General features: G+C 36.5%; 1 protein-coding gene across 2 annotated transcripts in view; it reads left to right on the top strand.

Moving 5' to 3' along the window:
- METTL15 (methyltransferase 15, mitochondrial 12S rRNA N4-cytidine) overlaps window positions 1–5,352 on the top strand; it is a 382,575-nt gene extending 377,223 nt beyond the window's left edge. Inside the window, exon 7 of one of the 2 annotated variants that reach the window (XM_067749556.1) lies at window positions 4,351–5,352. In XM_067749556.1, coding sequence (XP_067605657.1) covers window positions 4,351–4,434 — 84 coding nt within the window. In that variant the 3' untranslated portion in view covers window positions 4,435–5,352. The remainder of the gene's footprint in view (window positions 1–4,350) is intronic. The other variant, XM_067749558.1, reaches the window with a different exon arrangement.
- The last annotated feature ends 7,891 nt before the right edge of the window (window positions 5,353–13,243 follow it).

The raw sequence follows: 13,243 nt of genomic DNA, 5'->3' as shown, positions 1-13,243 counted from the left end.
AAGGATGTGGAGAAAAGGGAACCCTCTTGCACTGTTGGTGGGAATATAAATTGATATAGCCTCTGTGGAGAACACTACTGAAGTTCCTTAAAAACCTAAAAATAGAACTACCATATGACCCAGCAATCCCACTACTGGACACATACCCTGAGGAAACCATAACTCAAAAAGAGTCATGTATCACAATGTTCATTGCAGCACTATTTACAAGAGCCAGGACATGGAAGCACCCTAAGTGTCCATTGACAGATGAATGGATAAAGATGATGTGGCACATATGTACAATGGTATATTACTCAGCCATAAAAAGAAATGAAATTGAGTTATTTTTATTGAGGTGGTTGGACCTAGAGTCTGTCATACAGAGTGAAGTAAGTCAGAAAGAGAAAAATACTGTATGCTAATGCATATATATGGAATGTTAAAAAAAAAAAGGTTCTGAAGAACCTTCGGGCATGACAGGAATAAAGACTCAGATGTATAGTGGACTTAAGGGCAGAGGGAGTGGGAAGGGTAAGCTGGGACAAAGTGAGAGAGTGGCATTGACATATATACACTTCCAAATGTAAAATGGATAGCTAGTGGGAAGCAGCCGCATAGCACAGGGAGGTCAGCTCGGTGCTTTGTGACCACCTAGAGGGGTGGGATTGGAAGGGTGGGAGCGAGATGCAAGAGGGAGGGGATATGGGGATATAAGTATAAGTATAGCTGATTTACTTTTTTATACAGTAGAAACTAACACAACAATGTAAAGCAATCCTACTCCAATAAAGATGTTAAAATAGAAAACTATGGAAATGAAGGAAATTATATCTCTGACATACACATTCAAAAAACAGAAACTTAATGTTAGATGCACTCTTGCTATGGCCAGGCATTTTGATAAATACTTTATTTTATTTTATTTTATTTTATTTTATTTTATTTTGCGGTACGCGGGCCTCCCACTGTTGTGGCCTCTCCCGTTGCAGAGCACAGGCTCTGGACGCGCAGGCTCAGCAGCCATGGCTCACGGGCCCAGCCACTCCGCGGCATGTGGGATCTTCCCGGACCAGGGCACGAACCCTTGTCCCCTGCATTGGCAGGTGGACTCTCAACCACTGTGCCACCAGGGAAGCCCAATGCTTTACATTCTTGATCTCATTTAATTTAATCCACATTGAGACCTATATTTTAGCACGTAAGTATTGAGCCATTCATTCGTCTATTTATTTAATTCAGCACACTTTCCTAAATCTTCTACTATTGGCTGGATGCTAGGAATACAAAGATGGATATAATATAGTGTTTGCACTCAAGATGCTTAAAACCAAGTAAAATTAATAAATTTGGGAATAGATAAGTGGAATCTAATACCCACAGTTTTAGAGACCACTTTCCATTTCAAACATGAGTGCAACTCTATGCAAACTCTTTGAAAGTAGGTATTCTTGTAAAGCATAAGGGCAATACTGTTATTTAGAGTGAAGTCTGGAATCAATGTATTAGAGTGTATTACACTCTACATGGACAGTGTGTTTGACTTTACCATCAAACAGAACCAATAGGATACTGTGTGATTTATTTTTTGTAATTGGCTCACATGATTATGGAGGCTGGCAAGTCCAATAAATGAAGGGTGGGCGGGGCAGACTTGAGGCCCAAAGAAGACCTAAGGCTGCAGTTTAAGTCTGAAAGCCCTCTGCTACAGAATTCCCTTTTGTTTAGGTGTGGTCAGTCTTTGGTTTCATTTAGGTCTTCAACTGATTGGATGAGGCCAGCCATGTTGTGGAGGGCAATCTGACCACCATAAAGTCTCCCATTTTAAATGTTAATCTCATTCAAACACAGCATCACAGAAACATCCAGAATAATGTCTGATCACATATCTTGGCACTATTGCCCAGCCAAGTTGACACATATAATTAACCATCTCAGCCAGCAGAAGAAGCCTCAGAATCCAACATGATCAATAAAACCTGGGCCCTGGAAACTAAAGAGCCCCTTTTCTCCTTGCCAGAAGGTGGAGATCAGAACCAGCTGTAAATGCTCTAACTAAGCAGGGTAAGCATGAGATCATGTAATCAGGAGAGAAAACTCTTGACTACTGCACTGAATTCTAAGTTTTGCTTGCTTCTTGCATCACCATCCTTACCGTCCCTCATTAGGATATTCTGCTGTCCTGCCAGCCATTATCTCTTGTTGACCAATGTCCAGATCTGTGTCTGGCAAAGAATAATACAATATTGTGAAGATCTACTAGACTATATTTAAATCAAGTACCATATCTATGATATTAATTCATCTATTTATTTATTCTTTTATTCATTCATTTAACAAAGCTTTATTGAGAAAGTACTAAATGTCAAGAACTTTGCTAGATCTGGAGATACAGCACCAAATAAGATGGATTAGTTCTGGTCTTTATGGAGTGTACTGCCCCTGAGGCAAGTTGGATACTAAACTAACAGCTGCTCAAATATTTAGTTTATTATAATTATGATGAATGGCATGAAGAAAAAAAGTACAAGGTACAATGAGAGAATATAACAATGATGAGTAGAAGACACTGAGAGTAATCATCAAACCTATTTCCTTGTATCCCAGTCTAGCCCATAACACCCTCCTTTATATAATACTCCATGTTCTTTTGCTTATGACTTGAAACACATAAACATGGTGACTCTTGAAGCTATGTGTTAAAAGTGACAGAACCACACATTGAAAGCAACTGGGGTTTCTAAATTCCCACATAGAAGGCTACCCACCAAATACCAGAATTATACTTTTACATGTAAGAAATGAATTTAAATTGGGTTTCGTCACAATATACAAATGTTTGTATTTGTTTATTCTGAATCTAGAATTATTGTACGGAAACTAATTCTGCAGTTATGATTCCACATAAACTTGAAATGTGGTGCCATTTATAATAAATATTTAAAATAGGTGATATTGACCTTTCAGTAATGTGTTAGGCAGTCAAGAAACTCTGACTCTGTGTTAGGCAGTCAGGAAACCATTTTTTGAGTTTTGAAAAATGGAAGCCCATGCTGTAAATTTGAACAAATATTTGGTAAACATATTGCCTGTGATAACTTGAAGGCATAAGGTGGGCCTATTGAGCCTGTTGTTTCAGTTCTCAGTTGCGGGTGATTTTGTATCCCTGGGACATTTGGCAATGTCTAGAGACATTTTGTTTGTTGTAACTGTAGATGAAGGTGATGCTACAGGCTTGTAGTTGGTAGAGGCCAGGAATGCTCCTAAACATCTAATAATGTGTAGGATAGACCCTTTCAGTACATAATTATCTGGCCTAAAATGTCAGCAATGCTGTGGTTTAGAAACTCTGTTCTAGGGGATGTCATTGGAAAGACTCAGAATAGTCATGTAAATTGGCTTTTACTTCCTCCTTTCATCAAGAAAAATAAAGATAAATCCTGAAATAACTGGACAGTTGTCAGACAATAAGGGAATATTGAGAATCTCAAATTTAGGTCATCTAAAAACTCCTGCTTCAAAACCCCAACTGTAATACATGAGATCTAAAGAGGTTTTGAGTGGCAGTGTCTGATTTATACACTACTCTGGAGTGAAGATCAGATTTAAGGGTGTGTGGCCTTCCCACCCAAATTTTTAATTTCATCTGGTCTCAAGATATGTACTATTAAGTTGAGATATATTGCCCTGGGAGCTCAGAAACAAAGACCCAAATCAGCCTTGAGAATTTTATTTAGGAAAGAAGTTTGGACATAGTTTTTGAACATAGAACTGATTGGAAACTAGATTAGAACCTACCAAGTATATATTTGAGGGAAAGTTATCATGAAGGAAATTATCTTTGGTAAAGCAGATAGTATTACATTAATAAGTAGTTACTTATAAGGAGTTCAAGAAATTGTCTTTGCAGAAATAGCATTTAAAGTGAGTCCTCAAAGATAAAATGGAACAATCAACAAGTTAAAGGAATACAGCATTTTGTATTCCATGATGCTAGGAACTGAATGAGAGTCAGGCTAATTGAGGTATAATAAGCTAAAGGGGATATGATGATAGATGAGACTACTGTGTATGGACAAGAACATAAAGGACTTCAAAATTTATGGTGAGAATTTTGGTACCTTGTATCTTTCTAGAAAACTTCCCATTTCATCTAGGTTTTCTAATTTTTTGACATAGAATTGCTCATAGAATTTTCTTAGAATTTAAAATTTGGGTTTTTTTAAAGCAGTTTGTATGTTATTCCACTGCCTTCTGGCCTTCATAGCTTCTGATGAGGAGTTAGCTGTTAATCTTATTAAGACTCTCCAGTACATGATGAGTCACTTTTCTCTTACTATTTTCAAGATTCTTTCTTTGTCTTTGACACAGACACACACGGAGGAAGGACCATGTGAAAACAACATGGAGAAGATGGCCATCTACAAGAAAAGGAGAGAGGTTCAGAAAAATTAAACCCTGTTGACACCTTGATCTTGGACTCCTAGTCTCCAGAACAGTGAGAAAATAAATTTCTGTTTAAGCCACCTAGTCTGTAGCATTTGTTACAGCAGCCCAAGCAAACTAGAAAATTAATACAAGCTCTGACATAAGCTTCATGCAATTTAATTCTCTTTTCTGCATCATGATTTTCTTGTCTGTTAGATCAAGTGATCAAAACTAAGCATGTATGTTATTGTTTAAAGAACAGCAAAGAAAATCAAAACCCTGTTCTTATTTGTTCGATCTACCTATTTTAGGAAGTGTCTGCTCTTTACACCTAAGCAGATGCAGACTTTATAAAATACAATCCTTTTCTCCTCTCTTTTAAAAAATAAACATAAATTTTCTGAGGACATATTTTCATTTGGTTGAATGATGTTTAACTTTACTTTGCAAATAATCATTCACCTAGAATATTGCTGATGGTCACTTGATTTATTTTACTACTGTGATGGAAAACAAATTTGGTTAGTTAGTTTATACTTGTACTGATTTGAGTCGTAATGCTTTGGTTATAGTTTTTCTGATAAGACACATTGGGAAAAGAAAGTAGGACAAGGGGTTGAGTTCCACCCAACTCTGTTACTAAATGACTGTGTTATCTTGGGTTAGCTAACTGGAGTTTTTGAGTTTATTAACTACTTTGTAATATGACATTAATCTCACAGTTGCCTTGCCTGGTTATTCATTCATAATTCAATAAACAAATAAGCATTGAGTACCTCTTACTTTCTTGGCACTGTACTAGAGGCTGGTGACTAATCGGAAAGCTAAACCAGTCTGTGTCCTTGGGCAGCTTATACTTTAGTGGAAAGATAGACATTTGTCAAAGAAGTGCACAAATAAATGTAAAGTTGCAACTTTGCTAACTCCTACAAGGAGAGAAGCATGATGCTTTAAAAGTTTATCACGGGGCTTCCCTGGTGGCGCAGTGGTTAAGAGTCTGCCTGCCGATGCAGGGGACACGGGTTCGTGCCCCAGTCCGGGAAAATCCCACATGCCGCGGAGCGGCTAGGCCCGTGAGCCATGGCCGCTGAGCCTGTGCGCCCGGAGCCTGTGCTCCGCAACGGGAGAGGCCACAACAGTGAGAGGCCCAGTTACCGCAAAAAAAAAAAAAAAAAAGTAAAAGTTTATCATGAGGGTGAGGGCAGTAGGCAGGGAGAAGGGGATTTGACCTAATCAATGTGTTTGACGGTCTCCCTGAGGAAGTGATAATTGAACTGAGATCTGATGAAGGGAGTCGGTGCTCACTAGGTCATTGCAAGGAGAAAAAGGCAATGGATATGAGATGTGGTACTATTTTTTTTTTTACTATCATTACTATTATTTAATAGAGACCTACTCAGCTTTTTTCATCTAGTCGGTAAAGTTGTAATGCATCTTATGATAATTCCCCATCCAGAATAAATCTTTCCAAACATGAAGTTGATTTACCCTAAAAAATTCAGACTTTTAAAGTAATTGCCAAATTACAAATTGTCAAATTCATGAGAAGAACTAGTAAAAAACCTCTGAATATGAATCATGGCCCTTTTACATTTTCCTTAATCTTGTTGCTATTTCCCATTCTCTACCTATATTAAAAAATAACTTTTATATCTGCTGTATTTCTCATGTTAAACCTGAATTAATGGAATTCTTTCTGTATCTTATCTAATGCATTGGAAAGAGAGTTAATTTTCTTCATTTTAATCCTACTCAGTTTAAAGCTCCTGTAATAAAGTACTTTATTTTTGAAGGCTTCTGACCAGTAAACTGCATACTTCAAAAAAGAACCATCTAAACCCAATAGGCACTGTCCAACAACAAACCAGCCAATTCCCTAATACCAGGCAATTATATAACGACTATCCAAACATAATAAAACAAGATTTTCCCCTCAAGGGAAGACTTAAAAAAATATTCACCTATTTCTGCTCCTTTCATATAACATTGCTGCTTTCCCAAGTCAGCACTATGCGTTAAGCTCTTTTAACTGAGAACAAATTGAACCCAGATGTGAATTGGGGAAGGGGGGCCAATTTTGCTCTTGGTCTTGGCAGTGCTAAAGGGCAATTTTTTTCAAAGATTTACAGTACCTGGCAACTTTGGGTCAGGCTATAAAGTTCAAGCTCATAAATGTTCATTAGCAGTTCTCTGATCATTACTTTGACATCAATTTTCCAAACGGACACAAAACTTAAATTGTCTCATTATTTCTTCCTTTTGTAAAGTACTTATGGTATGTGTGTTTGCATTACATAGATACTAAATAGCTAGATTTCAGGTCATTCTAAACTGGCTTAACCTAGCACTTTTTAAAATAGAGAAGAAATTCAGACTTTTCAATGGTGAGCAATTCCAAGGCAGAGATGATTTGATGGGTCTTTTGATCTGCCTAATTTTGAAAGGTATGAATAAAAATGCCCCTGCAGAGAAACAGAATGGAATGGATAAAGCAAATGTTTGACATGTTAGCATAGCTGGAATGAGATAGAATCCTTACCTCAGATCTAGTGGCTTAAATTTAGCAATAACTAGGGTCTAACTGCTGGGTTCATAATGCTGGAGTGTTTGGAAAAGATGGAGACATAGGTGAAAGTCTACCTTCATTGAAGAGAGAGAGATTTTAAGATCAATAAACAGCACTTAGTTGAAACCACTAATGAGCTACACAACATGTCTCAGAAATCACAAGTTTATTTTGCTTTTGTCAGAAGTTGGAATAATTTGTGTTTGAGGTTGTCAACACGCTAGACTGCAATCTTGTGGTGACCTCTGCTTTTTCTACTGCCTGAGAAGTGTAAAGTTCCAAGACAAGGGAAGAAGCCCTGTCATCTGAAGCATGCAGTTCATCAGCTTCATGGTAGAAAACAACTTCAGAGGTATCATCTTAAAGCACCAAGGATGTAACTTTATGAAAACCAATTTCTTGACATTCTTCCACACTTCCAACACTCCCACATTTTAAAGAAAAATATGCCCTCCTGTGAAGCTGGCACTTTGAAAGTGCGGAACACAGAACTTCACCCTGGTCCCTTCCCTTTTTTCTCTTTGGTGAATTAATGAATATACCTGAGAAGAATTTGTGTGTGTGTGGTGGGAGGTAACAGGGTAGGGAGAGAGGAAATAAAATAGAATAAAGAGAATTTGCTTTTATTCTTCTGTTTGGTATTTAGTTAAGACTTGAGTAATTTGGGGGAGTTCTTTCATTTTTCTGACTCAGATCTCTCTTCAAATTGCCATAATTCTTAGTTCTATACTTGGAACAATATGAGTGCCCTCTGGTGGACAAAATGTCATTTTAAAGTTTTTGTGTATATGGACTGAACACCGTAAGTATGGAGAAAATAAGTCCAATATTTCAAATGTCTTCGTTGAACTTCTGAAAACCCTAGAAAATTAGTTCCTCATGTTCTGGTGTGGTAACAGCTAGGAAAATAGTTCGATAAAATAAAGGGATAAAAGGCAAGTGGGGGTGGTGCTCCAGATCCTATTTGCTACCAAAATAGTGTCTTGGAACTGTACATAATTTGGATCCTTAACAGGGAACTCAAATGTCTAAGGGAAGGCTAATAACCCTACTTCTTGGCCATCAATGCAAAGATCTGAAATGCTCTCATTAAGAATGAGACACTAATGAAACAACCTGGGTATAAGCAAAGCCTCTGAAGATCTATAACTGTTGGCATTTAGTGGTTAGAATTCTTGAAAGAAAGAAAGAAAGGGAGAGAAAGAAAGAAAGAAGGAAAGAGAGAGAGAGAAAGGAAGGAAGGAAGGGAGAGCAGAAGGAGAGAGAGAGAAAAAGAAAGAATGAGAGGAGGATGAAATAAAGATCACATGGGTTGTGTAACTCACACATGCCAAACTAATGCAAAGGACTACGTCAATGCAGGTCTTTAGGGCTCATAAAGCATGTTTTCTCATTGCTTATTCAGATACACTTTACCTTCTCTGTTGGAGGATGACATGTTAAAGGCTGAAGACAGAGTCTCTGGTTCTTCTTTTGAATCTCCCTCAATTTTTGACTTAATACAAAGGACAGCAATCTGATTTAAGATTCACTAAGCTGATAAAGCCCAAGGATTATGGGCAGTGGTTCACTAGTAAATGTTTAACAACTGTTTCTCCAGAAAAGAAAGCCCAACTTTGTAACATTTGCCAATTTCCATGGTGTAAACAATCTCATCATGGTTGATTTCGAGCTACCAACACAATATCACTGAACACGTAATTGGGAAGAGACACAAACAACTGACTTTCACAAACTGGTATTAGGCAGCTCCAACCCACCACTACATAGAGGACTTTTAATTAATTTTCCTGTAACTTTGACACTTTGAGCCATGAAGCTATATTATTTTTGTAATAAGAAAAGAAAAACTCAAATAAAAGTTATTTGAAAAGTTGACCTCTACTGAAGAAATTATTTATAATAAAAGTGTCTTTCATATTGACACATGTTCCATATGATACATCTCACAGTCTTTAATACTCTCTAAAATGTTTCCAAATTCACTATGTCACTGGCATCTTGTAAAAAACCTCTAAAATCTGCATATTACCCCTTGACAAAGGAAGAATATGAAAATCAAGGAAGTTGCATCAATATATAGAACTGGTCCTAGAATTCTAGTTTTCTAGCTGTTAATCCAGTGATTTTTCTGTTTTACATGGATATTAAAAAGATAATTTACAACTGAAATTGGTGAATTCACAGTTTTCATTCAACAATAATGTTTACACTATTCACTACTTTGAACAGAAAGGGTTAGCTACAGCTATCTCTTCAAGACACTTCTGACTTCACAAAGCAATGTAAGCCTGGATAATGCTATGCTATCAGTGCTAGGGCCCAAAATAATTACAAAAACCACTACCCCTCCCTATCCTCCACAGACCCAGAAAATAAGAGTAGAGTCTGATTATATTTCCCATTCCATCTTTCCCTTTGTCTCATTCTTTTGTTATTTCAACCAATGTTAATAGAGTCCTTGATAACTCATTTCTGCCAATGTTCCTTACATCTCTGGGCTTAAGAAACTCAAATGCCTAGTTTGAGTATCTCCAAGGTTACCCCAAAGCACTGAGTCATGTGAAAATCAGTAGCTTAGGACAGTGGAAAGAGAGCAGACTTGGGAATCAAGAACATCTTCTGTTTATTATTATTATTGAAGTATAGTTGATTTACAATGCTGTGTTAGTTTCAGGCGTTAAGCAAATGATTCAGTTATATATATCTATATCTATACTTTTTCAGATCTTTTCCATTATAGGTTATTACAAGATATTGAATATAGTCCCCTGTGCTATACAGTAGGATCTTATTGTTTATTTATTTTTATATATAGTAGTATGTATCTGTTAATCCCAAGCTCTTAATTTATCCCTCCCCCGCCTTTTCCCTTTGGTAACCATAAGTTTGTTTTCTATGTCTGTGAGTCTGTTTCTGTTTTGTAAATAACTTCATTTGTATATTTTTAAAAATTCCACAAATAAGTGATATCATATGATATTGTCTTCCTCTGTCTGATTTACTTTACTTAGTATGATAATCTCTAGGCTCATCCATATTGCTGCAAGTGGCATTATTTTATTCTTTTTATGGCTGAGTAATATTTCATTGTATATATACCCCACATCTTTAACCATTCATCTGTTGATAGACACCTAGGTTGCTTCCATATCTTGGCTATTGTAAACAGTGCTACTATGAACATTGGGGTGCATGCATCTTTTTGAATTGAGTTTTCTCCAGATGTATGCCCATGAGTGGGATTGCTGGATGATACGGTAATTCTATTTTTAGTTTTCTAAAGAACCTCCTTGCTGTTCTCTATAGTGGCTGTACCAATTTAAAATCCCACCAACAGTGTAGGAGGGTTCCCTTTTCTCCACATCCTCTCCAGCATTTATTATTTGTAAACTTTTTTATCATGGCCATTCTGACTGGTGTGAGGTGATTCCTCATTGTAGTTTTGATTTGCATTTCTCTAATAATTAGCGATGTTGAGTGTCTTTTCATGTACCTGTATGTCTTCTTTGGAGAAATGTCCCTTTAGGTCTTCTGCCCATTTTTTGGTTGGGTTGTTTGTTTTTTTGATATTGAGCTATATGAACTGTTTGTAAAAATATCTTCATTTAAACACTGCTACAGATACATACTTGTGATTTTCAGCAAGTCACACAATTTCTCTGATCTTCTGTCTCCTCCTCTGAAAATAGCAATGCCTACCTCATAGGAAAGTTGAGAACACTAAATACAATGGCATTGATTAAGTGCTTTTCAAAATGCCTGGCATATTGTAAACACTTGAAAAATAGTAACAGTAATAGTTATTGTTCTTATTGTTAGTGGTAATTATTACTATATAATATATATTATTATTTTATAATATAATATTGTATTATAATATAGAATATATTATTATATCTAATAATAATATAGTAACTATTATTATTAAAATGCTTAGCTGAATATCTGGTGTTTCATTATAGGTACTCAATTAAGATTATTTACTACATAAGAAGATGATGAAATAGCAAATAGCAAAAAACAGAGAATGATGCATATCTCTTTATACCCCAAACACAATTTCCTAACAGGAGCAACTTAACTATTTTAATATTTCATCTCTATATATTAGCATTCATTTACTCATTTCCATGGCTATTTTTATCTCTCTTTTACATATGAAGAAAATCTGTGGTTAGGAGAATGCAACACTGCCTGCATGGAGGAGATGAATCTTTTAAAAACACTAATTTCCTGTTCTTTAAATCCATGACAAATATATTACTGGACGTTATCTATCATCTACATCTGTCTGTCTATCAATCTATCTATCTATCTATCATCTATCTATCTAATCTATCCATATATCTATTGGCTAAAACCATCTCCATGCGACTGTACTCTCAGGGATTTATATTGTTGAATAACTGATTAACTGAAACTAACTGATTAAAAGCCTAGATTCTAGAGATTACTTTTTACTCCCTGCTTTGATGAGATCAGCAACCAATCTTAATCAGGAAGTATTTTTTTAAAAATAAATACCAAGAAAACCAACAGTGGAGCACTTCTATTCCAAAACTATATCTGGAATTATAGGTTTTCCCTGTATTTGCAAATTTTGGCTGATTCAGTCATTTCTGTGCCTTTTTAAAAATGTGTATTTTTTCTAATTATGGAAAGAAATAGAGATTATGGATAGAGAGCTTGAAGATTTCAGAAAATCACAGCGGGGTAGTACAAGTCACTCATAGTTCTATAACCCAGAGTAAACAACCATCCACTTTTTTTTTTTTTTTTTTTTTGCGGTACGCGGGCCTCACTGCTGTGGCCTCTCCCGTTGCGGAGCACAGGCTCCGGACGCACAGGCTCAGCGGCCATGGCTCACGGGCCCAGCCGCTCCACGGCATGTGGGATCTTCCCAGACCGGGGCACGAACCCACGTCCCCTGCATCGGCAGGCAGACTCTCAACCACTGCGCCACCAGGGAAGCCCCACATTTTTTTGATTCACCTGTATAGGTTGTCTGAGTATATGTGGGTGTCTGCAGGTATACATATGTTTAAGAATAAAATTTATATTCATTGCCTTGTAACAGCTTTTGCTTTAACCTAATAATGCATGAAGATCATTTCTTCATGTTATTCAATAGTCTTCTGTGACCTCGGTTTTTACAATGGTTTGCCTGTGTGTTGTGGGAAGAAACCATGACTTACTCCACTAATTGTCTAGTGTAGGACGTATAGTTTCCAATTTTAGATGTTTGAAATGCTGAGATCCTTATCCTTGTTTTTGATTATAAGCTAGTACTTAGTTTTAATTGATGACTTAGTGGTAGATGTATTCAGGACTACCCCAATCTCCTGATGTCCTCTCAGGCACAATATTTAGATTTTCCAACTATACTACTGCTGAATTTGGTGATCTTAAAAGGTTCCTTGGTATTTCCTTTCCTAAAGTGTCGACAGCAAAAAAGGTGAAACTTTGAGAGATGGCTCCTTTCTTGTACCCAGGGGTATATTATAAGGAGAAGCAAGAAACACCAATGAAGCGTGTTGGCTTTATTCTTTGGTGATGGTTTTTCTCTCAGCATTCTTGGAGAAATCCATTCCTTTTCCTGTCTAAGTGACAGGGTTTCCTGCAGGAAACAGAACTGCTCATGCAGATGAGAAGGCTGTAGTCAAGGCAGCCATAGCAGGTGCCATTAGCACAAAGCGGGTGGTAAGAACGTATGTGAACTCAGTGTTAGAAAGAGCCACAGCAGTGAGTCAGAAGACTTTAATGAATCCAGATTTCAAGGCACAAGAGGCAACTGTGTGATACGGCAGCCCTAGAGGCAGGACTAAAATCCTTAAATAGTCATTCCTGGATTATCAACTTTTCAGGGATTGGTGGTCAAAACTAAGCATATATTAATATGTTTATAATTAATTATATTTAGCACAACTTCTCAGATATATTTGTTTAGTAATTTAATACTTGCATCATACAATGTGTCATGGTAAGCCCACAAATCGTATTCAAAGTAATTCATTTTTTAAAGAGTATAGAATATATAACCAGATATAAAAGAAAGTATTTCAATATATTAAATTATACATTATATGAGTGTGCGTGTGAATGTATGTAAGTCGATAAAAACACATGTGCATAGGCACTTAACTCTGAATTTTCCAGTACCCAAACAAATAAGAGAAACAATTAGTGTATTAGTCTGAGTCCAATGAAGAGAGAAAGAAAGCACAGAGTAATTTTACCAGAGAAAGTTTAATATAAAGAATTATTAAT

The sequence above is a fragment of the Pseudorca crassidens genome, chromosome 9 (assembly GCF_039906515.1).
Source record: "Pseudorca crassidens isolate mPseCra1 chromosome 9, mPseCra1.hap1, whole genome shotgun sequence".
Lineage (NCBI taxonomy): Eukaryota > Metazoa > Chordata > Mammalia > Artiodactyla > Delphinidae > Pseudorca > Pseudorca crassidens.
The sequence above is the reverse complement of the archived record's forward strand: the minus strand, read 5'-3'. Positions and strand labels throughout refer to the sequence as shown.